The 24,914-nt window shown below is 44.9% G+C and overlaps 1 protein-coding gene and 1 pseudogene across 1 annotated transcript; both read right to left on the reverse strand.

The window, feature by feature from the left end:
• Positions 1-9,009: 9,009 nt before the first annotated feature.
• Positions 9,010-15,221, reverse strand: LOC139060502 (putative deoxyribonuclease TATDN2). Its single transcript, XM_070539659.1, has 6 exons — positions 15,181-15,221; positions 14,489-14,768; positions 13,120-13,289; positions 12,478-12,607; positions 11,493-11,705; positions 9,010-9,836 (listed from the first exon to the last, which is right to left on the reverse strand). Exons 2-6 carry the CDS (start codon positions 14,693-14,695, stop codon positions 9,699-9,701), a joined length of 858 nt encoding a protein of 285 aa, XP_070395760.1. The 5' UTR covers positions 14,696-14,768; positions 15,181-15,221; the 3' UTR covers positions 9,010-9,698.
• Positions 15,222-18,350: 3,129 nt separating this feature from the next.
• Positions 18,351-21,002, reverse strand: LOC139060503 (uncharacterized; annotated as a pseudogene).
• Positions 21,003-24,914: the final 3,912 nt, after the last annotated feature.

Below are 24,914 nucleotides of genomic sequence, written 5' to 3' on the forward strand. Positions count from 1 at the left end.
TAGCATGGGGAAGCGCAAAAACAAATGCAAGAGGGCAAAGACTTGCAAACTTCACCTGTAACCACGGCCTTTCACTTCTGAATGACGGCAGCCCAACGTTTATACGAGGCGTGAATTATGGCAGCTGTCTTGACCTAGCTTTCGTCTCCATCACTTTCACAAGATATGTTAAATGGTTTTCGGATATCGAGACACACGGGAGTGATCATATTCCCACATACCTTGTCATCAAAGGAATGTCCAGTCCCACCCCGCGGAACACCATTCGATTAATTGATTGGACCACTTTTACCTCCACCATGGAGGATGCTTGTCGAGAGGGCTTGTCCTCTGGATTAGAGGAAGCAATCATGTCTGCAATGCTACACGCCACGCGCACGGTCACGGTTTCGTCGAAGCACACGGAATTGGATATAGAGTTGGAGCGACTTCGTGCGCTCCGTCGTCGTGCGGAGCGGCGTTACCGGCGTACAAAGTCCATCGAAGACCTTAGGACAGCCAGACGACTACGAAAGAAACTTCAACGTCGCATGGATAGATTGGCATCTCGACGTTGGGCAAGATTTTGCCAGTCACTAGACCCCCGAAAACCACTTTCCCACATCTGGAGAACCATACGTGGTCTACGTTCCTTCCCTGAACAACGCTTCCCATTCAAGGCGCTGGCGCTCTTCCAGGGGCGGCCAGAGGCTGATGTTGCAGAAGACTTTTTTGCAAGGATCGCTGGCCAAGCAACCGGTCCAGGCTTTCCAGCCCCCAGTCGCATCCCTGTTTCACGTGACGGCCGCATGGATCTTCCATTCATAATGGAGGAACTAGAAGCGGCTCTTGCTCTGTGCAGGCGTTCTTCATCCGCGGGACCAGATGGAATATCCTACCGCGCCTTGAACAACCTGAGTGACGGCGCACGGAGAGAACTGTTACATCTCTACAAATTATCTTGGCAGGATGGCATGGTTCCCGAAGAATGGAAGATAAGCCGCTTGGTCCCTCTCCTGAAGCAAGGCAAGTCCCCACTTGAAACCACCTCATACCGCCCAATAGCGCTGGCCAGCTGTGTAGGAAAGATAATAGAAAAGATGATCCTTGCCCGCTTGGAGTGGTACCTGGAGCACTACAACATGTTACCGAATTGCATGGCTGGTTTTCGTCGAGATCGCTCTTCCATAGACAGTGTTGTTGATCTCGCTACGTACGTCCAGCTTCAAAAGTCACGCAAAAGATTATCTGCAGCTCTGTTCTTGGATGTCAAGGGGGCATACGATAACGTATCTCACGAGGCTATCCTCGATGCTCTTGAGATGGTTGGCCTAGGTGGTCGAGTATTCCAATGGATCTCTCATTACCTTTTTATGAGATCGTTCTTTGTCTGTACCGGTGATGGTAAAACCGCACTACACTACACGTACCGAGGTGTACCTCAAGGCGGTGTACTAAGTCCTACCCTATTTAACCTCACACTCATTGCTCTCGTTGATCATCTGCCAGCAGCGATCAAGGTATCAATGTACGCCGACGACATATGTATATGGACCTCAGGTGTGACACGTCCTCAGATACGTGCAAGACTTCAAAAAACTGCTACTCTAACAGCTCTATACCTCCGCAACCAAGGTCTTGAAATCTCGTCAGACAAATGTGCACTGATGGCGTTCACCCGCAAACCAATGACACCCTACGCCATATCAATAAATGGCCAGATAATTTCTTATGAGAAGACTCACAAATTTCTTGGCATAATCATTGATTGAGATCTCTCATCGAGCCCGCACGTTACCTACTTGAAAAAGCGTCTGACAGCAATCTCCCAACTTTTCAAGTTTCTGGGAGGAAAGAGTTGGGGAATGTCAGTGCATGCAATGTTGGAATTGTACAGGGCTTTTTTTCTGGGCTTCTTGAGATACAGTTTGCCCGTACTGACCAACACCCGCCAGACAAATCTTCGTGCTCTACAGGCTATTCAAGCTCGGGCTCTCAGGGTTTGTCTTGGTTTGCCAAAATGCACATCGACAGCAGCGACTATTGCGATTGCTCAGGACCAACCTATACAAACACACATTGCGGTAGAAGTGTTCAGAGTGCACATTAGGAACGTTGCCCGTGCCTGTTCCCACCATCTGGCAACACTACCATCAGAAAGGCCGCAGGCAGCTTTTTGTACTACGATTTCGGAGTATTACACCTGCCTCCCATCAGGCTACACCCCCGCAACTAAGCCATCGATTCCTCCATGGTGTTTGGCTCGACCCGCAGTGCACCACACCGTACCAGGAATCAGGAAAAAATCTGAGCTGTCATCACCAGCACTTAAACAACTAACTCTGCTTCTTTTGCACGAGAGGTACGCCGAACACGTACATATTTATACTGATGGATCGGCAACTCTCCAGTGTTCCTCTGGAGCCGTGGTCTTCCCAGCGAAAGCCACCACCATCAGTTCCAAGACCTGTCACCCAGCGACACCGATGGCCGCGGAACTTGCAGCCCTTCGCGCTGCACTTCGTCTCGTCAACCAAGAACAACCTCGAAGGTGGTCAATATTCAGTGACTCCAAGGCTGCACTGTAATCTTTGCTATCGGCCCTGCGGCGCGGACCACACGAACAACTGGTATTTGAGATTAGAGAACTCATTCATACCTTAACTGAGAAAGGACACCACGTGACATTTCAGTGGCTTCCAAGTCACTGCGGAGTCATAGGGAACGAACACGCTGATAACGCTGCTCGGTCGGCTCTTCAAGGGGACGAAGAGGAGCCGATACCGTTATCAAGGACAGATGCCGCTCGAAAACTTCGAATGATCAGCCGTCACATCACGTTATCCTTGTGGAACGCTGGAAGTTTTCACAACTACCGACTCCACCATCTTGACTCCTCCCTACGCCTTTGTATTCCAGCTGGGCTGTGTCGTCGCGAAGCTACCCTGCTTTGTCGACTATGGCTAGGGGTGGCTTTCACCAAGTCTTTGGCTTACCGAATTGGATGGGCCGACGACGCCTCATGTGAGGACTGTGGTACCGAGGAGACTTTTCAACACCTTCTTTGTGACTGTCCTCGGTATACTTTACAGAGACAATCACTTGCAACCGCGATAGCGCGCTTTGACCAAAGACCTCTCACAGAGGAACTCATCTTCAGATACCGCCATCATAAGCCATCGCAGCAGAGGGCGACGAGGGCACTGTTGCGGTTCTTGAGGGCGACAGAACTGGACAGGCGACTGTAGCCTGAACAGATGTTGATAGTGCACCAAGTGTCAGTGTGCTGTGCGATGACAGTGTTCGGTGAGACAGTGACCGATTGTGATTGTGTGTCTATGCTTCTTCCTTTCCTTTCCTTATCTCTACTTTGTTTCCACTTTACCTCCCCCTCCCCTCTCTCCCCAGCGTAGGGTAGCCAACCGGATTTTTTTTATCTGGTTAACCTCCCTGCCTTTCCCCTTTCCTCTCTCTCTCTCTCTCTCTCTCTCTCTCTCTCTCTCTCTCTCCTGTATGTAAGTAGATATGTATATCCTTTTGCCGGAAGTATTTCCTGTCCCTGTTTGGTCATTCTCTGTTCACTGTTTTAATTGAATACCATAACACCTGATTTTCTAACGCTAAATTTCCCACCTAAATTCTCGCCTTCCCGTCCAGAGATATTAGGCAGACCTTGCAAATCACTTTGATTGTTAGCTAGCAACACAATGTCGTCCGCACAAGATACACCTGGAAGTATAGTGTATATTATTCTAGTACACTATACCTGGAAGCCTGGCCTAGTCACGCAGCGTGGCGCCATCTCTCTAGAAGCCTGCGAAAACCCGCACGCGGAACTCATAGACCGCTGGCGTTGAAAAGAGCACAGGCAACCCTGTCTCAGCTTTAAAAGATAACAGTCAAGTGCGCAGTGGACTGTATTTGCCTTTTGAACGTCGCTATTCGAAATGACAAAGAAAACTTCAGCGTACTAGAAGTTACAGCTTCATTGGTATTCTGAGCAAACATTATGAAGAACTTGGAAGCAATATCTTTTGTAACTTGCTTGGGCAGTAAATCGCGTATTTGATGCGGTCCTGTACGAATGCTTGGGGGCCAGAGGCCGCATTTTCTTCAGTTTTGACTAGTTTATCGGATGATCTCGTGGCGTTTGTTGCAAGGATGCCGGGACATTCTGGTCAGAGAGACCAATTAACGGTTCTGACTTTTGGCTCGAGGTCACTTGAATGTCGCCGAGAACGGAAGCTAAAAGCATTTCACGCTTAATAGAAGATCATTCGTAGACTTCGACGATGAACCCAAACACGTTGCCTTCATAACAGGCCTACCAATTCTACTTCAATACAGCCACCGAAATGTACGAATCTTCATCAACTGCGCTTACGTAACCATCTGCGCCTTTTCTTCGCCGCCGAGGGACCCATAGTGTTTAGTATATATTAACTTGCAACATCATCTTTTTGCGTCTGTGGAAGTCAAAATACACGCATCGACTTGAGCACTTTAGAAAACATCTCAAAGTAGACTATGTTTATGTAATTCAAATGTAGGGGAATGGGCAACCTTAATTTTGCAATTTTAGCCCAAATAATTTTGTATATGGCTTCTTTTTTGGCATGCCGACGTTTTATGATTTCAAAATGTTTCATTCAGGAAATCTTGGTCCATCCCGTTCATTATCTTTTCATTTCTCTGTTCTGATGGCATCATGGCGATATCATCAATGTAATGCGTTGCGAGGAATCCTGTATACACGCTGATTTTCTCTTTCCAACATTCAGCAACACAAGTTCCGACCAACTATCAGCCCGATGTGTCAACAGTGTCATAGATGAGGTGACCCTAAGATATGTTCTGCTCTTCCTCCATTTCTGCAATTCAGTGTTTGTGTATAATGGTCTTTTTGCCAGTGGCGGTAAAGTAGTTGCTGTGCTTAAAGGTTTCTTGGCTTTCAGGCTCGATGACTTGCTTTGAAGGTCCTGACTGGTGATACATTAGCGTTTAAGCCAAAATAACTATACAACCATTCTCAGCATTCACATGACGCGGCGCCAACTACGAAGTTGGATATAAATGTTTGTTGGCCTTGCAGCTAAGGAGAATGAACATTTCTCTATCGCAAACTAGCTACAAGTACTTTCAGGGTTATCTATTATTCATTCCAAATCGAGTTTTGGTGATTTGGCAATAAAAAGCTTTATGTTCACTAATCGCCAAAGCTACTTTTTCATTGTACAATTCTACAAATTTGTGCACGTAAGCTAACGAAAGTAAACGGACTATTTTAGTAGAGCAATCACGAGGAACATACTTCATATTAGAATCGACATTTGACGTTGAAATATCAAGTCCCAAATATCTGATTTGTGCACATGCATGTCTAACAATCAGTCGAAATGATAAACCAAGCTGCATGGAGGATAATTCACTCTACCGCAAGGAAAGTACGCTAAACCGAAGAACGACCGTTTTTAAAGGTGCCACCATATTGCGTACGCAGTGGCGCCATCTATGGGTAGTCGGTCAGCTGGCTTGGGCAAGCGCTCCGTATTGTATGTCAGGTGTACTCTTTGTGCTGGTTTTTCTTCTTTCTTCTCGCGCTCCGAAGGACTGTTTACTATGGCATGGCATCATCTACGCGGAAAACGCTTCTGTGAGTCGTACTGAAGTGGTTTAAGTCGGCATGGCTGGCATTTCTGCTGGCGTTGAGGCGTATGGAGCACACAGCGCGTTGTGCGCGCGCGTTTGAGCCTACAATCAGCCTCGCAGATCAAGTGTGTATTTTTGTATGTTCCATTCACTAATGCGACCTTCAGCATATCAGCATTCTCCTTTAGTTCTAATTTGCGGTTTAGGAGCAATGAAACATAGGCCACGATCGTAAGAGCCAGGTTAGCGTTCTGCTATTTTAGAAGTAGTGTTGTTATACTTTGAGAAACGTTCAAACTGTTAGCTGTAGATTACATTGTGCGACTACTTGGTTGAGGGGGCGAGGTTTCCACCCATGGATAAAATAGTTTGGTATACAAATAGTAGCATACTTTACAGTGGTAAATTACACTTGCTCAGCAATGCGACCGTTTACGAACTGCGCGAGCGTGCGAAGCAGTAGTATAGATGCTGGACTACAGATATATTTACTCTCTCTATAGATAGCGCATGGTCCAAACATGCGACATCAATGGTTCTAAATGTATAAAGTTTCTACGGCATGACCATGCGCGGTCTTATTGCGGCGTTAGCCCGTTTTTTTTTTTCTTTCGAGAAAGAGATTGACAACCGAATTTCTTATTTCCGGTTTTGTTCGTCCCGTTCTGTAGGATGCACTCACCCGTAGTATACGGAAACTTCGTCCTCGCAATCTTTTTATGCGATTCTTCTCCAACAGTAGAGGCTTACAGGGTAATAAAAGGAAATGCCGAAGCAGATACTTTACACATGCATATTATACATAACATATACATGCAGATTATTATACATGTATTATGTTGGTTTATCAGCCGCATTGATCGCCGTATCGAGCAGCGCCATCGCACTCACACTTGACACTAGCGTAGACGTGTCATAGTGATTTCGTGCCTACTAGATTTGAAATGCGTGACAACGATGCCAGCATATCAGAAATATTGGATAGCGCCTGGCGCTAAGAAGTTTCGGGGTTGCCTTAGGTTGCCCGTACGCGAGAATGCGCGCTTATATTTTAGTTACTACGCCAAGCGAACAGATATTGAGCAGATCTTCCGTTTCCTGGCAATTCAAAGACGCCGGTTCTCTTGGTATAATTAAAACCGATTCAAGAAAAATAGTTCACAATAGCTCTCAACAGATGTATTTCCGCGTATTGTAGAGACCGAAGCACTGAAAGGCTACACGCCGGGTCCGCGATGACCTTGTATGAAGGGACATTGCATAAACTTCACAGAGTGTGAGCTGAAACATCCCCAAATTGTTCCCCAGCACGAATTTCAACCAGCGCCTTTCCGGATCGCACAACTAAGAGAATTGGAAATAGCTTCCCTTTTCCTCCTCGTCCGATGAAAAGCTCTACACATTGGAACCGTAGCTGACTTTCCCACCTTCTTCCGCGCCGGTGAGCAAGCATACCAAAACACACAAGCTCAAGTTTGCCTGATTTTGCTCATGGGGCTTCAACCTAATAATCGTGACTAACGGAATAATCGACTGAAGAGAAAGCTAATAAAAAATCGTTCTGCGCTAGGCATTGATCATTCAAAAACTGTGTTAATCATTCAAGTCATTACTCCGCCTGCTGCACCATTCTAACAATTTACCGATTCCAGTATCGTTGTGATGTTTATTATACCGTGAGAGATCAAGACCACATTGAGGTCAGATTCAAACAAGAAATTATTGAATACCTGGAGCTCCTTATCATCTATGGCCAGTTGCAGAATCGAATCAAATTTTGCAAGGAGTGGATTTTCCTTCGGAAGAACAAAAAGTTGGATCGGTGGAGCACTGCTCTGTCCAGCTTCTCCAAATTGGAGAAAAACTGTTTAAATAAAACGCACACACAGGTCTGCCACTGTTTGTAAAACATTTATTAGAGTCCAAAGTGCCAAACTCACTAGAAAACATCAATGTAAAAGATTGAACACATATGGAGTGTGCAAAATTCACGCACAACAATAGTTCATTTTGCAGGCAGGTTACATTCTTGCTGGCAACAGATGAAATTTCATGCACACTTACACAACCATGGCACGGCAAAAGCAATTTACACTTTTACTCGACGTCTGCTCAAGCGCTGCAAAGGTTGCAAATAAATATTCACGGGTGTACATACGACACGTGTTCATTTACAGAGTTCTGTGCAGAAAATGTACACTTTTACTCGCTCGTCTGCTCTATATAGCGCTGCAAAGGATGCAAATAAATATTCACGGGTGTACACACAATACTTGTTCATTTACAGAGTTCTGTGCAGAAAATGTACACTTTTACTCGCTCGTCTGCTCTATATAGCGCTGCAAAGGATGCAAATAAATATTCACGGATGTACACACAATACTTGTTCATTTACGGAGTTCTGTGCAGAAAATGTACACATTTACTCGCTCGTCTGCTCTATATAGCGCTGCAAAAGATGCAAATAAATATTCACGGGTGTACACACAATACTTGTTCATCTACAAAGTTCTGTGCAGAAAATGTACACTTTTACTCGCTTGTCTGCTCTATATAGCGCTGCAAAGGATGCAAATAAATATTCACGGGTGTACACACAATACTTGTTCATTTACGGAGTTCTGTGCAGAAAATGTACACATTTACTCGCTCGTCTGCTCTATATAGCGCTGCAAAGGATGCAAATAAATATTCACGGGTGTACATACAATACTTGTTCATCTACAAAGTTCTGTGCAGAAAATGTACACTTTTACTCGCTCGTCTGCTCTATATAGCGCTGCAAAGGATGCAAATAAATATTCACGGGTGTACACACAATACTTGTTCATTTACAGAGTTCTGCGTAGAAAATTTACGCTTTTACTCGCTCGTCTGCTCTATATAGCGCTGCAAAGGTTGCAAATAAATATACACGGGTGTACACACAATACTTGTTCATTTACAGAGTTCTGCGTAGAAAATGTACACTTTTACTCGCTCGTCTGCTCAATATAGCGCTGGAAAGGATGCAAATAAATATTCACGGGTATACACACAATACTTGTTCATTTACAGAGTTCTGCGTAGAAAATGTACACTTTTACTCGCTCGTCTGCTCTATAGCGCTGCAAAGGTTGCAAATAAATACACATGGGTGTACACACAACACTTGTTCATTTGCAGAGTTCTGCCTAGAAAATTCACACTTTTACTCGCTCGTCTGCTCTATATAGCGCTGCAAAGGATGCAAATAAATATTCACGGGTGTACACACAATACTTGTTCATTTACAGAGTTCTGCGTAGAAAATTTACACTTTTACTCGCTCGTTTGTTCTATAGCGCTGCAAAGGATGCAAATAAATATTCACGGGTGTACACACAATACTTGTTCATTTACAGAGTTCTGCGTAGAAAATTTACACTTTTACTCGCTCGTCTGCTCTATAGCGCTGCAAAGGATGCAAATAAATATTCACGGATGTACGCACAACACTTGTTCATTTACAGAGTACTGTGCAGAAAATGTAAACGTTTACTCGCTCGTCTGCTCTACAGCGCTGCAAAGATTGCAAATAAATATTCACCGGTGCACACACAACAATTGCTAATTTACAGAACGGTACGTAGAGAATGTACACCTTTACTCGCTCATCAGTACCAGCGCTGCGAAGACTGGACTTGGACATTCACCGGAACTAGCAGAGTACTGTCCACAGCACATACACAAAATTACAAACAAGCTTGGACACATTGCGAATTCGCACACTCCATTCAACGGCCACATTCCCACGGGGCCGCAAGGCAAGAGCGCTATTATACTTAGATTTAGGTGCACGTTATAGAACCGCACTTGACTAAAATTTATTCCAAGGTCCTGAACAGCAGCGTCAATCCCAGCCGTACATTTACATTTGGATGTTAAGCTTCTTATAAAATTAAACGAAAAATATATCTGGGCAATTTCAATGTGGGTTACCAATTAAATGAAAGACGTGGGGATGTGGCCTAGCAAAATATGTGGACGTTGTTCCGTACATAATTAGGTAATGAATGAAAGTCACTATAACTTGCTGAGTCGCTGTCAGATCAGATGTTGTACACCTTTCGCGTGTTTTCCCGCACTGCGCCAAGGATTTCTTCCACTGGAATCCTGCGCATGTGGGACAGCCGGGTGGCCACGTGGACAGCCATGCCGGGGTGGGAATGCGCGAGGCGGCCGGACTCCTGCGAATGATAGACGAATGAGTATACGCAAAACGTCAGGTGTTTCCAGCAAGTATATATAAAATATCGCTGTTTCGCCGATCTGTTGCGATAGAAACTATAAGTCAGCCACACGAAAGGCGCGCCATAGAATACGACGGGAATCCCCCCGTACGCGCAAGAGATCGAGCCGCCATCTTCGGTTTAACCTGGCACTCACAGGATACGGGGCTCAGCCGCGCTGTTATGGCAATTGGACTTTGTTCGGAACATTAAGACAACGGCGGAGATATGCCTGAAATGGCCGTGTAATTGCTCTCGCAATTACAGCCGAAATAATATTCTTTTCATACAAGTGTAAAGGTGGGCGCTTATGACTATAGCATCAATCAGCATAACAACATCCTCTCTTGTATTATTATGCTCTGACCCGTGATCCGCAGACGGCTAATCTACAGGACACACAGCTTAGTGCAAAGCAGGGCAGGCCATGACCAGCGGCATCTCTTCAATCTTGAAGCTGCTACGTCAACACGACGAACCCTTTAACCACACTAACTAAAAAAAAAAACGTCAGCCTTGTGTTCAGCAACTGATACATCGTTCTTTAAGTCAAATTGAGAACACGTTCTATTAAAAGAGTAAAGCCCCAGCCTAACATTGGGCCACTTTCGGGTACTCGCTACAACCCCAGCTCAATTTCAAAGTGCACTTAACTCACCAATTTCGCACGTAATCTATTATAATGAGTCATTTCGGTCGACATCTTCTTTCGCCGTACCCATTCTGCTACAAGAACGGCTTTGTTACTTCACGGAAATACCGGTGTTACTCCGTTCTAAGACGCAGCCAATATTTCAACGCCAGACCTCGGAAGTACAATGCATTCGATTATAAATAGCACAACCATACTGATATTTGAACATATAGATGTAGCCTCCTATACACCGAATCGTTACCTCATTAACTTAAAGGCCAAGCAGGCCCAGGACCTTACTTGAGCCCTAACCCTCAGCCACGTCCCTCTTTACCCTTCCCCCTTTCAATAAAGTTTATAACTACCACCACCATGCTGGTAAGACAGACAGCTAGTGACTTTTTTGCTAACTTGGGAAGAACATTCGCCGTATCAGAGTTACTCTGGAAAGCAGATCACTCACCATGGCTGTTCGAGGCATAGTTATTATTAATTACCAACAGTACATGCGCAAAGTCTCACTATCAGTATCTGGCATCTTCGTGGTTGGAAGATGAACCGGTTACTAAATTGGCGGGAATTTGAACACCTTTTCTTTCATGCTACTATCAAAGAAGTATGTCGTACAATAGGTTATCCATTCAAAAATATGTGCGCGTTATAATCGCATAAACACGGTACATTTATTCTGAGCTCTAATGCGCACCATGTTATTACAATGACCGGCACTAAACGTCATGCGACAGAACCTGTCGTTCCTGCTCAAATTGTGTGGTAGATTTACATAACAAGATCTGTAAAGATATGCAGGTTACATTCACCAGTACATTCATAGCACTGAAACAATTTGCAATGGAGTGTGACGAAAATGAAAAAAGGGGTCTCTGACGTGAGCAGAATCGACGAACATCGCTTACACTTCACCATATTTCGTAACTTGGATAAAAACAATAGCATCTCATCATGAGGTTGACACGTACGCTTTTCGGGAGGAAGTACGGTGCGTCCGTCTCCAGCAGCAGCCGGTCCAAAGGAACCTTGCGGCCGACCTCAGCAACCGGACCCGCGTTTTGAAATCCCACCAGCGGAGTCAGCCCGAGGCACAGCTTGGGGAATGTGTCCATCCACAGCTGCGCCTCGGACCAGTCCCCGGTAAAACAGTGGCGGTGTATGGGCCAGTCAGCCGGCAGCATCTGATTGGGCGAGAAGATAGGAGCGAGTGGTTAGCACTGCCACGGACGATGCTCCGAGTGTGTGGGTGTCATGTGTCTCTCTAACACTATGTTGAGAACAATTGTGACGATGAAATATATGAGGCGCTTCTCGCTGATGAAATCATACCAGCAGGCAGGACCAACGCCAAACAAATCAGATTTAGAGAGAATACAAAAAACGCGCTCCTGAAGCAGGAGTATGTTAAGTGCTGCATTTATTGTGAGTGCACAACGTACGACTATTTGGACAAGTTGGTGATGGAAACAGTGCTGAAATATTGGCTGGAAACGTGAAATACTTTATCGAGATATAACGTTCGTAATCTCAGAATTGTACGCCTACAGCGTACTTACCGTAGCTCTGGGAAGTAAAACACGAAAGTGAAAAACCGGTGCCATAGCCACGTGTTACATCACGCAATATGGCATTAGATTGGTATTATTTTACCCTGAGCTCTAGTAAAAATGAGGGACTCATCCTTTCCCGAACAAATGGCTGATTCAAATCTTTACATACAATTGGGCGATATCTTATAACAAGGAAATACGCAATGGCGTAATCAGGTCCGCAACGTCATGCCCCAACGCAGTGCTGCCGACATTGAAGTTTCCGGATAGGCTGTAAGAAGCCATGAATCCCTCCGTAGAACGAGTCACAACAATGCTCGGGTATAGACAACGTGCTAGTCTATAGATAATCCCTGTAATAAAGACTAGTCAAGCTAGCAGTGCTACAGAGATGCCGCCTTACCTCCTTGAGGATTCTCAGTGTATCCATTGAGGAATCCCTGGAATGGATAACAATGGGCAGCCGCCCATTCCTCCCCAGTGTCAGCTGTCGTCGAAACACGCGCTGTTGTAACGCCCGGTCGCATTTGTTCCTGCAACGTGCGAACACAAAGGTAAGCGACTCGCTATACAATTAGTTGTCACCGTTAACGCATGCACTGAATTCAGATAAACGCTACTCTTGATTTGAAAAGCTTATTTTGTAGCTTAATTTACTACAAACCACCCAGGGAAGGCGTGGACTAAGCTTATGGTAGAATTTTTATCATGCAAGCTTCACAGACTAAAACACAGATTCAGGATGACAACACTTTTACAACCCTGGGGTTTTGAAATGTGAAAACCAAGAGATTTATTTTAAACTTTGCATTCCGCACCAAATCGCAGTGCGGTCATGCCCCCCAAAAAGAAAAAGGCTACGCTCTGCAACGTCGAGCCATTGTGATTGAACAGCGCTACAAACAGTATTTTTGTAGTCAACATTTTTTTGAGAAAATGAATTGATCAACTACTTCCAAAACAGAAAAGAGGAATGGGTGCCCACTCGCTAAGCTCGGTGAGCCTAAGATCCACCCACACTAAATTCATGGCAGACAGAACTCACTTGCTGGAATAATCGAGTCCAATATCGCCGAGTGCGACGACGCTTGGCTGCTCCAGGGCCGCCATGAGGTCGTCATCGATGTCCTCATCATACTGCCGGGCCATGTGTGGGTGGCATCCGAAAGCAGCCCAGACACCTTCCTCGGACAGGAGTCCCTCCCACACGTGGCGCTGCGTAGATTGCAAACTTCGGCGTCAAAATCAAGTCCTCAGTTCGCGGGTAAAAAATACGGCATTTGCGGGAGAGCTTAACCGTAGAGTTGCGCGAATACTTCATTAAAGCAAGGCATTACATGCTGAGTTGGTCGAAAGTTACTTGGTGAAACCATAGAGCGAGAAAGAGAGAAGGGAAGACGGAAAGGCAGGGAGGTTAACCAGACTGAGTCCAGTTTGCTACCCTACACAGGGGGGGGGGGAGTGAAAGAGCGAGAGAGAGAACTTAGGTGTAGGATGTCTATAGTCGGGCACTCAAGTCTGTTGCCCTCAGGTAGCGAAAAAGCGCTCGAACTGCTTTCTGGGCCAATGAACTGTGAACCATAGAATCCTGTTCCCAATATACAGGGGGAGATATGCGCAAATTAATACCATTGTGCGCACGATTCAGAGCTGCCATACGGAGTGCAGTGACGAACGACCCATTTCGCGCGATTACAATAGGCGTGCCGGTGCAAAATATTCTACGAACCCGTCCGCTTTCGCTGTTCCCCATACCCCATAGGTAGAAAGGAAGCGGTAAGCCTAGGCCAGAAATGCCTAAACTTATACTAAAAGGCGGAAAGCAAGCAGTATGCGACGTCTTGGTAAAAACACGACCTGTGACGATTCAAAGTGATAAAAGAGGGCCGAAAACGAGCAGATTTGCCACTCGAGCATGTGACACTCGAATCCCCATGTGCATCATGGCTGCGAATAACAAATTCCGCACAACATCGACCGCTTTAAAATGCTTCGCGTTTCTTGGATAGTTTCCGTGCAGAAAGTTTCCCCTTATCACTTTATGAAGCGCTGTGAATCTACCATTATATTTCTTCATAATCTATACTGGAAAACGTAAGCGACATTACCCATATATTCTCGAATGAGCTCTGTTTTTTAAATCCGCCCCTTCGTGGCGGCGATCTATACCTGTAGTCGAAAGAGCTGCTTCCGTTTTTCAGAACCACGAATTCTCCCAGGGCAACTGCAGTATTATAAAAAACGTCTACGCGGCCGAATAAAAGCAAAGATATGTGCTAAAGCTATCCGTGTTTCCATACAATGACAACTGGGTTATTGATTTCCGGCTATTTCTATTTAACAGCCTAATTTGCCTTTCATTGATCTACGCATTCCAAAGACGTCCGAATACATTAGGTTATCGAAAATAGTACCTTCTTGAATGTGGCGGGGTCGCAGAAGATGGCGACGCAACCTTCATAGCACGTGGGGAATGTCTCCCAATTCCTCGCCCTGAACTGGGCGTAGGAGCCGTGGTGGGCAGTTCTCCTAAAAAGAAAGTCCAAATGACAATGGGTGTCTATGAGGCCCACTTTTGAAGAGATCGTGTACGGCCACCGCTTGACGACTGGTGACGTCATCGTGGCTGTCCTCGAGGTTGAGATGACTCTTCCCGTTTGGAGCACGAGATCACTTGGCGAAAGTGTTGGTGTCCTGCAGGCAAAGGATATCATAACTTACTATTATTACTCACTCATAAACAAGAAAGCGTAAATCAATGTGAAAGAGAAAGCCTTAAAAAAAATCATTAAGCACTGCACAAGCGCTGACGTTTCCTATAAATGGGCTATTGGAAAATAAAGTACTTCCCCATATGTTCCCGATTACCGATACTATTAAGGCCGCTTAGCGCTGGGTTGCGATGTTCTAGCCTCATGGCACTAAAATTCAGAATGCGATAATCAGTTGCCTATCGAAATAGAAAGGTAAATCCCAAATAAAAGGCTTGCTTCAACAAATTAAATTACTCCGGTGCTATACCTTCGCGTCTCTTGACTATCAAACATTTGCATCTTTTGAAAGGATTCATTGAAGCAAGAAGGGGTAATGATAAGGGGAATCTAACCTGTGAATCACTGAGCAACAGTCTCCAACGGCGTCTCTGCTTCGTCGTGCACAAAAACACGTGGTCGTCGGACGTGCACTGTCGACAATGCCAATCCGAAGATTTGGTAGCGAATGTTCCTTCGTACAGATGACGGCGAATATATAGGCAGGAAAGAGAGAGGTTCGAAGGGGGAGAGGAGGTGGCGCGTGGTGGAGTTCCCCCTCCACTCACTTTTTTACGCCAGGTGGACTTCTTTACAACAGCCAATCTTAAGCCTCGAAATTGGAGAGGAGAAAGCAGGCGCTCCGAACTTGCAGAGGGGGGCGTCACAGGCGGGAACTGCTCCTTCCTTTGTATACACGCTGCCTAGAACCTATGGTGGGGTAACAAAAAAAGGCAGGGGCCCATGGAGGGTCCTCAGAAAAATAAAAACAGGCAAGCCCAACGAGTCTTGGGGCGGAATGTTTCTTGAGAAAGTATAGACTATTTTACGGAAGCGTTTAGGTGCCGCCATCTTGGGCTGTTAACGCTGCTGTTTTCTGTCTTTTAACGACGAAGTGTACGTTGCTACAGTCAATTCGAAAGTTCGAACATAGTCGTACAAATGCGTTCACCGTTTCATGACCATGTTACGTCACTTCTAACAAAACATAGAATTAGTTTGCCTAACAGCCCAAGATTGTGGCGGCCATGAAGCCAATACAAAATCATACATATGCCAGGTGGCTGATTACAGTGTGACGGTGGATGGATGGATACATCTCATAGTTTGACCAAACGTTACGGCGATCCTGATTCAAGGGCCCCTTAGATTTCAGTGATATTTCGAGGCCAATAATTGGAAACTTTGATGTGTAGGCTACCAGAAAACGACTCTAACATGCTATTTACTTCAAGTAAGACGCTAAAAACTGACACGCCATAGGGCGGCTGTGAAGAAGGATTACCAGTCAAGCTGTTTTGCACACGAAATAGAAGTTACACACAATTTATATCAAGGGTATAAGCAAATTTATTTCTATTGAGCGGCACCGGCGGACATACAGAATAAAGACAGAAACACACGTAGAAATTTATTCTGGATCGGCGGAACACGAGCGAACACACATTTTTTTTTATCACTGTGCCTTAGTCGGTGGTCTTATCAGGACCATGTTCGTATCAACCGCTTCATTCTATGCTGAAGCTTATACGTGACATCACTTGGATATGCATTTATTGCCCTTATCGGTGGTCATCGTGACTACAGTACGCGCACACATTTTCGCAGCAGCGCTCTTAATTTATGCCTGCGCAACGAGAAATGTCTCCATCACGTGAGATAATGAATGGCTCATACCTCGTAAGCAATAAAAAATATATATATTTGACAAAGCACTCTGATATTTATTTTTATTTATTTTATTTAGAAATACTGTCAACCCTCAGTTAAGGGTCATAACAGGGAGGGATGTTACATATACGTTCATACAAAACAGCGAGATACAAAAGAAATATGCACATACACTACAGTGTCCTACGGATACAATACAAGATACTATATACAGACTGTAAGGCATGTATTCAAATGTTCAACTAGCTGCCGCACGCACACAAACAGAAAAAAGGAAAAAGAGAAAAAAGAAAAGAAAAACACTTTACAATATCCACATGGTACAGTTTTAGTAAAGAACATTGATTGCATTTGTAAACAATGCAGTATCAGAACTGCGAACAATTTGTGCAGGCAGCTTGTTCCACAGCTCTATTCAATCTGGGAAGAACGAACAACGAAAGGCATTGGTTCGGGACAAGTACGGTTTAATAGCTTCACTATGACTTAAGCGGGAGCTCAGTCTGCCTGGAGGTTTTAAATACAACTGTTTATTAATTTTTAGTTCACCATGAAATATTTGAAATAACGTTTTTACTCTCTGCTTCTTGCACCGATCTTACAACAGTTCAAGACCGCAAGACTTTAACATCGCCGAAACGGAGTCTGTCCTATATTTCGAGCAAATAAAACGCGCCGCCCGGCGTTGCACCTTCTCTATTTTGGCCCACATTACCTTTTGATGGGGCGCCCATGCTACTAACGCATATTCTAGGGATGGTCGAATAAGAGATCTCTAAGCCAGCAGTTTAACATCTTTTGTTGCCCTCCCCAGCTTTGCTCTTAAAAAACCAAATTTCTTCTGTGCCGCAGAGCACACTTTTTCTACTTGATTGTGCCATTTTAAATCATGCGAAATAGAGACACCAAGATATTTGAAACAAGGAACATTAACTAGATTGTAGCCTAGAATATCGTACTGAAAAGTAAAAATATTCTTTTTTGCAGTGATATGCGTGTATGTGGTCTTATCAAAATTGATTCGCATTTCCCACTTGTCACACCAACTCCCAAACGCCTGAAGGTTTCGGTTGAGCTTAATCTGATCCTCTAAACAAGATACCGGCGCAAAAATCAAGCAGTCATCTGCAAAGAGTTTTATCTTAGCAGAACTATCTAAAGCGGTTGCTACATCATTGATGTAAAGCAGAAAAAGTGTTGGCCCTAACACGGACCCCTGTGGTATTCCTGAATATACATCTACAAAACCAGACTCGGAACCATCAACGCGAACTGCCTGCTTGCGGTTGGTTAAATAATTTTCAATCCATTTTAGAATGTCGCCATTTATACCTGCTTTGTACAGTTTAAAAAGTAATTTACGATGGGGAACCTTATCAAAGGCTTTGGCAAAATCAACGCATATAACATCCATTTGTTCACGGTTGTCCATAGCTTTGTAAAAATCGTGTAATGTCTCAATGAGCTGTGTCACTGTGGAAAGTCCCCGTCGGAACCCATGCAGGCATGCACAAAGGAGGCCATTTGATTCCAGGAAGGTAATTATATGTTTTGCTATGACGTGTTCCATAACCTTGCAGCAAACTGACGTAAGGGATACAGGACGGTAGTTATTTATTAGAGTACGATTGCCACTTTTAAATATGGGGATAACTACTACACAACGCCAGTCCTGTGGCACGGAATTGGTGCTTAGTGATTTCTGAAAAATAATTACCAAATAAAATGATATCCACTCAGCATACATTTTCAAAAAGCCAGTAGGTATTCCGTCTGGCCCAGAAGCCTTCTTGTCATCTAACTGTAGCAACTGCTGGAATACGCCCCTCTGAGTAAAGTTGATAGCATCCATGCATGGAACTTTCGCTGAAAGATTCCCCATCATCTACTGGAAATGGTCGATCACTGCGCGTGAATACTGATTGGAAATATTTATTTAATCCATCAGCGATAACACCTTTTTCTTCTACTACACGATTTCCTACCGTCATTTGCTTTATTTTTTTGTTTCTGCGGTCTAAATAACGCCAGAATTTTTCTGGGGAAGTCTTAAGAAAGTCACTTAGAGTGCGATTAAAAAAATGTTTGCTTCGAACTGAGTAGCAAAGCCTTTATTCTCTGACGTACTGCGTGTATTTCCCTAGGATCTGCTTTTCCTTTGCGCAGCCTTTTTAATTTCCGTTTCGCGTGAACAATATCCCTAGTTATCCATGGGTTACTCCGCTTCGTTTTCTTGAGTCGGGTCGGAACAAACTTATCTATGCAGACTTTAATAATAGCTTGAAAGCGCTGCCACAAATCTTCAACTGTTTCTATCTCGGAGACATTTTCAAATTCGTTGAAACACTTTTCTAAATAATCTAGAATAGACGTATCATCGGCCTTAGCATAGTCTTTGATTTCAACACGTACAGTAGGTTTTGTAGGTGGTGGTGTAGAAGTAAGCACATTCAGCAAAATGATTTTGTGATCGGATATACCATCGGTGACTGCCATTTCATAATCGCCTACTTCATGGGAAAGGAACACCAAGTCAAGCAATGACTGCTATTGGGACGTTATACGTGTGTTTTCCTTCACTATTTGCCTTAAGTTATGAAAAAATGTGATATCCAATAAGTTTTCGGCACTATAAATTTCTTTATTTCCAGGCGAAATAAGTTCCCAATCGATATGTGGCAAGTTAAAATCAGCAGTCATTATTAGCCTGGTGTTCCTGTTTACATGTGAGCAAAGAAACGTATTTAACATATCTAGAAACTCGGGTGAAGTAGTTGGCGACCTATAGACGACTCCTATGAGATACGACATGCCAGAAAACATGATTTTACACCACACCGATTCCGACAAGTCACACATAACCGTACAGGCTGTCAGCGATGATTTAACAATAATGGCCACACCACCACCACGAGAGTCCCGATCCCACCTGAGCATTGTGTAGCCAGGTGGGATAATACAGTCGCAAGAAATAGCACTGTTGAGCCATGTTTCTGTAATGCAAACGACGTGCGGTCTCTCAGATAGCAACAGACATTCTAATTCAGTAACCTTGTTAAGAATACTGCGAGCATTGAACGAAACGATTCTGAGCTATGCTGTATTTGAACTGCAGGAAGGCATGCCCTCCTTGTCATTGCAAGCTTCCCCCGAGACGTTGCGATTGCTATGGCGGCCCTTATCACGGCGTTCTTGGCAAAGAATACGCTCGTTGCGGCTGTGATCCCAGGCATATAGACAGTCATCAATCTTAAGCTTATCATGAACCAGAGACACCTTTTGCTTGCTGTCCCTTTCTACAATAGCAGATTTCCATAGTTTCTTTCTAACGTCTGCAGTTTCTTTTGCGTAATCATTGCTGACGTGAACAGATATTCCCTTAAGTTTCTTGCAATTCTTTAGAATACTGTCCTTTTCCCTGCTGTCATAGAATTTCATTATGATAGGTCTATGTTTTTCTGGCTTCTTCCTTCCAATACGGTGAATTCTTTCTATTGTGGTGACATGGACACCTAGTTCTTTTTTAAAAATGTTATCTACAACAGCTGCCCTGAGATCTGACTGTTTCATTCGCCTTTTCCGGGACACCAAACACTAAAAGGTTGTTACGCCGCCCACGGTTTTAAAAGTCAACTAATTTTTTGGCCTGTTGCCTGACAGTATCCTCGAGCTTATCTATTGTTGTGGTCATCTCCTGGATTACCACAAGGTAATCTGACAGCTTTTCTGTCCTTGCTGAGAGAGAACACCAATTTGTTCTTGAATTGAATTAAGTTTTCGGTCGGTTTCTGCCTGGTTGTCTAGAATGGCCTTCAAATATTTTTCCGTCAGGGGCCCTGGATTCTCCTCGATATCCCCCGATGTCAACAACAACAGCATCACTGACCAGCAGTCAACCAAAATGGCGCGACATCTGCGAGGGCATGGCAGAACTACGAGAAATCTATCGTCACTGCGATAGGAAATAGAATCAGGCCATGAACCAACCTGCAAAACGAGCAGTAGCTTTTCAGCCATGCTGTCCCTCAGGCGTGTGCCGTGCCCTCTGAGGACGTGGGTGTCGAGGTGCTGCCTTTGTAGAAGTTCCGCCGATGACGTAATTCTCGAAAGAAGCTTGTCGACGAATCGGAAATCCGTGATGTCCCCCATGCGGCCAAGTAGGAATGACGGGCCACGCGGCTTGCATGTTGTCGCATCCGATAGCATGTCGTTGTCGAGATGATACGGCAGGCAGGATGGCAATCCATCCCAAGTGATCGCTGTACCCGAAAACCACGACGTGACCTGCAAAACGAGCAGTAGCTTTTCAGCCATGCTGTCCCTCAGGCGTGTGCCGTGCCCTCTGAGGCCGTGGGTGTCGAGGTGCTGCCTTTGTAGAAGTTCCGCCGATGACGTAATTCTCGAAAGAAGCTTGTCGACGAATCGGAAATCCGTGATGTCCCCCATGCGGCCAAGTAGGAATGACGGGCCACGCGGCTTGCATGTTGTCGCATCCGATAGCATGTCGTTGTCGAGATGATACAGCAGGAAGGATGGCAATCCATCCCAAGTGATCGCTGTACCAGAAAACCACGACGTGACCTGCAAAACGAGCAGTAGCTTTTCAGCCATGCTGTCCCTCAGGAGTGTGCCGTGCCTATTAATATGAGAATGCCTATTAATAACTAATCCACTGAAAATACATGTCCAAGTGATGAGACGTATAAGCTTTTTCATTGAAGGGAGCAATTTTAATCAAACTCTGGAGCTGTGTTCTTGCACACAAATATTTGTTGACGGACACGGCAAATGCACGGAACGCTGGCCATAAATCAGGCTATTAGGATAATTACATTCAGCCCATATAACCACAGCGCCTCGTATTTTTTACGAACTAATCACATTCTTTCAGCCACACAACCCGTTAAATATAACCCAGGTGCCCTTTTGTTCCGTCAAATCAATTACGTTTACACTGTAAAGGCGGTCCCATTGCAGTCTTTGACTTCGTGGCCTCCTTCTGTACATTAACATCTTGTGATCTTCTAATCACCTCAATAAAAACCGAACATGATTCTGACCATCATAAAGAGCTTCACTGTAATAAGTGATTCACAAATATGCGTCAGGAAACTGAAAAGTGATACCAAGCCGGCTACCATAGTGCGGAATTTCTATCTGCTTTGTGTTAATTGTAGCCGAAGCATTCTCAGTGAACTCAACACCACGCTCTGATGACACTTGATGCTTAGCATGCTTCTTGACCAGCAATAGGTACGAGAGACATGCGTATACCCTACCTCAAATACAGTATACCCCCTCCCCCTCCCCCCCGCCGCCAGAAAATAAGGGTGAGCTCAAAGGCTTTCGGAGCAATTCTCCAAACCCTTCCTCCCATCGTATTCTTAATAGCTCTCCCATACCCCACACGTGGCGTCGAGATAGAAGGTATTGTTTTTGTTAGGGACGTTTACCCAGAACAGAACCAGCTTACATAATAGAAGGGGGCTCCGGGTTCGGCAATGGTGTGCTTGAAAATATACATGGTCATAAAATACGTTTCACTGGCGCAACATTTGAGCAAATGCACAATTATCAGCAAAATGCTAACTGCCCAACTTTTTTGTTGAGCGACATCATATGACGAATCGAGCATTTGATTATCCATGGTTGGGACATTCGCGGCCGCATTTTTTGGTAACATGAAACAATACAGAGTGACATGTGCCTGTAGCATCCTCGCATGTTTTCTTGTTGATGTTTCTCACGTGTTCGATATGACCACGTTGGTTCCGATGCGCGTAATCTTTTTTTGCCTCAGGAACCTTTATAAGTTCTTTATTGTGAAGGGCTCTTGCGCTTTAAATTTTTTAACGGCAGCTATGGGTGGTTAATTGCTTAATAGGCAATTAAATCCATTTGTAAGGAGAACCAAGGCCACAGACAACTTCATGCGCAGTCGTCGTTGCCGTTATGCGACAATAAAAATGTAGACGTTTTAAGAAAGCGCCGATTTGCCTTTATGTTAGCTAGTCCAGCAAGCTGTCAAAGGTCTCTCGCGGCAGGTATAGGCCTCGTGCACCACCTATATAGGCGCCACTGATAGCCACCTAGCGGGCGCTTCCAGTAGCAGACGACAACGCTTTGCAGCACGGGTGACTGAAGTTCGCGGCTGCGATTTGTCCTTTGTGCGGGTGCCAGACTGCATCTTCTGCGGTGACAGCTGTAGGGAAGACGCAGACCTCTGTGGGAGAGGGTATGAACAAGATGTTACCGGGGTTTGTGGCAACATGGTCCACATACGCGCCAGGTGCGTCCCGCAGACAAACGCCATAAGACCATTTACATGAAGTGGAGCTCATGTAAACTAGCCGACAAATTTTGTTGACTAATGCGATGTCTCGACCATGTTCTTTTTTTAATTCTACCCTTGCCGTAATGCTGCTTCTGTAGCTCAATAATAAGCACCCGTTGTTAGTGCAGACTTAGATAACAAATCCGCACGGTGCGATGTCTGCATATGCCGTTGTGATTTTTCTGCCGATGAATACATGTGACGCCGCCGAATAAATGTAGTGAAAGTCGCCTGAAGAAGAATAATTGCGAATTTATTGATAGAAACGCGTACACTATAGTCAACGAAGCCACCAAACGCAGGGGTTAATAAAAGCGCGTGTTAGCGCTGTACCGCCGATGAACTGCCGTTCGCACTGCAGTTTTTGCAATTTTAAATTCCCTAAGGGAGCTGCTTGGAAACACAAAGTTATAGTCTAACTTTGCAGTGCTTTTTTTTTAAATGTTACTAGAGAGAGGTGCCGCATGATATATTTAAAGGTAGAGCAGCGCCAGTCAAATTAGATCCAGCGCTGGCGGCAAGGCCGGGTTTAGTCCTGTGCGGCTTAAGCATAATAAGAAATTATTCAGTCGAGTACAAAATTCACTTGCAAGAAGCGACTACGTTGTGAAACAAACAAATCACTCGGCGTGTCAAGTCTGCTCAGACAGCATCAAGGTGTGATGACTTACCAAACGTGACGCGAACTATTCAGCGAAAAATGGAACAAAAATACCATATGCAGCAACTATTAGCAATTCTCGCCCTGAGCTACCTATTTTCTAAACACATTTCCAAAAAAACACGATATCTAAGATGCCCTCGGGCGAAATGAATAAAGCTGTTAAAGAAGCACTTGCTTGGTATCATTCCGATAAGAAACAGCGTGATTTATACCCTTTACAAACGAGGCACGGTGAAAACCTCGCAGCTCAAAAGAATCAAGAGTTATGCATGAAGCAACTAGCAACAGTTAAACTTGTGCGAAGCCACGCATAAAATAGATGTAAAAACATGAAGTGCGCGACAGCTGGTGCGAGAATTTACCGGGCCACATAAAACTAACAATTTCTGTTTTTGCAAACTTCTGTAGCTTTAACATACAACACAATGCGTTCATGCAGTCATGCTGCCTAGCTAGCTCAACGCGGTAAAGAAGCGGAAAACAATATAAGCGGCAAACGGCATTCCGAACTTTAGCGAAGTGCCTTTAAACCACATGCTGCACTGCAGAAGGACTTCGTCGCTTACTCGTCTAACTACTTGACATAAAACTGTTTACAGCGCAAACACATGCAACCACAAAGTAAGGGACAGGACACGAAGCCACCAAACGCAGTCTAACTACAACTAAAAAAAGTCTAACTACAATCGAGTAAAAAAATAATAGTAAAAAAGAAAAAAAACCGAAGCGACGAAGGGAAGGATGAGAACAAGAAATTTCGCGCAGAAGCGACGATCCATTGCCACCGTTGCTCCTGCTGACGAGGCTTTGTGGGGAATAATTAGAACCCTATCGCCGGCACGTTTTCGCCGGTATTTGAGCCCCCCACCCTGCAAAAATTCTTCTTCGACATTCTTCGGAAGCTTTGGCCATCCCACACATGCGAAGGGTGTGGCCTATTGTGCTCTGAAAACACAAATAAGACGGAGAAGCACCATCAGCAACGCAACAAACCACGGCGTGCTACGGCGCGCCGCTCGCTCCTCTCCCGTGCGTTCCGCGCAAGGCCGCCACCAGTGGCGCGGCCATCGGCGTGCACGCCGCCTATAGTGAAATGCCGTGCAATTCAAGAGTTCCCAGTACGTGGCTACCGTGACGAATGCACGTGTACCAAAGCATCAAACCCACGTCCCATTGTCCCCCCCCCCCTTTGACAGCGCGAAAAGTAGGGGTCGCTTTCACAAATTCTCGGGTGTGATAAACCGTTTGCGTTGAATGGCAAGGGATAAGAAGCGAGGAGAAAGTTCATGTCAACATAGAACTGAGTATAGGGGTCGGTTTCACAAAAGTATAGGGGTCGCTTTCACAAATTCTCGGGTGTCAGAAGACTGACATGACACTCCACTATCTACGAAACTGGTTTTAGGTTCGACGTCGGAGCA

The sequence above is a fragment of the Dermacentor albipictus genome, chromosome 5 (assembly GCF_038994185.2).
Source record: "Dermacentor albipictus isolate Rhodes 1998 colony chromosome 5, USDA_Dalb.pri_finalv2, whole genome shotgun sequence".
NCBI lineage: Eukaryota > Metazoa > Arthropoda > Arachnida > Ixodida > Ixodidae > Dermacentor > Dermacentor albipictus.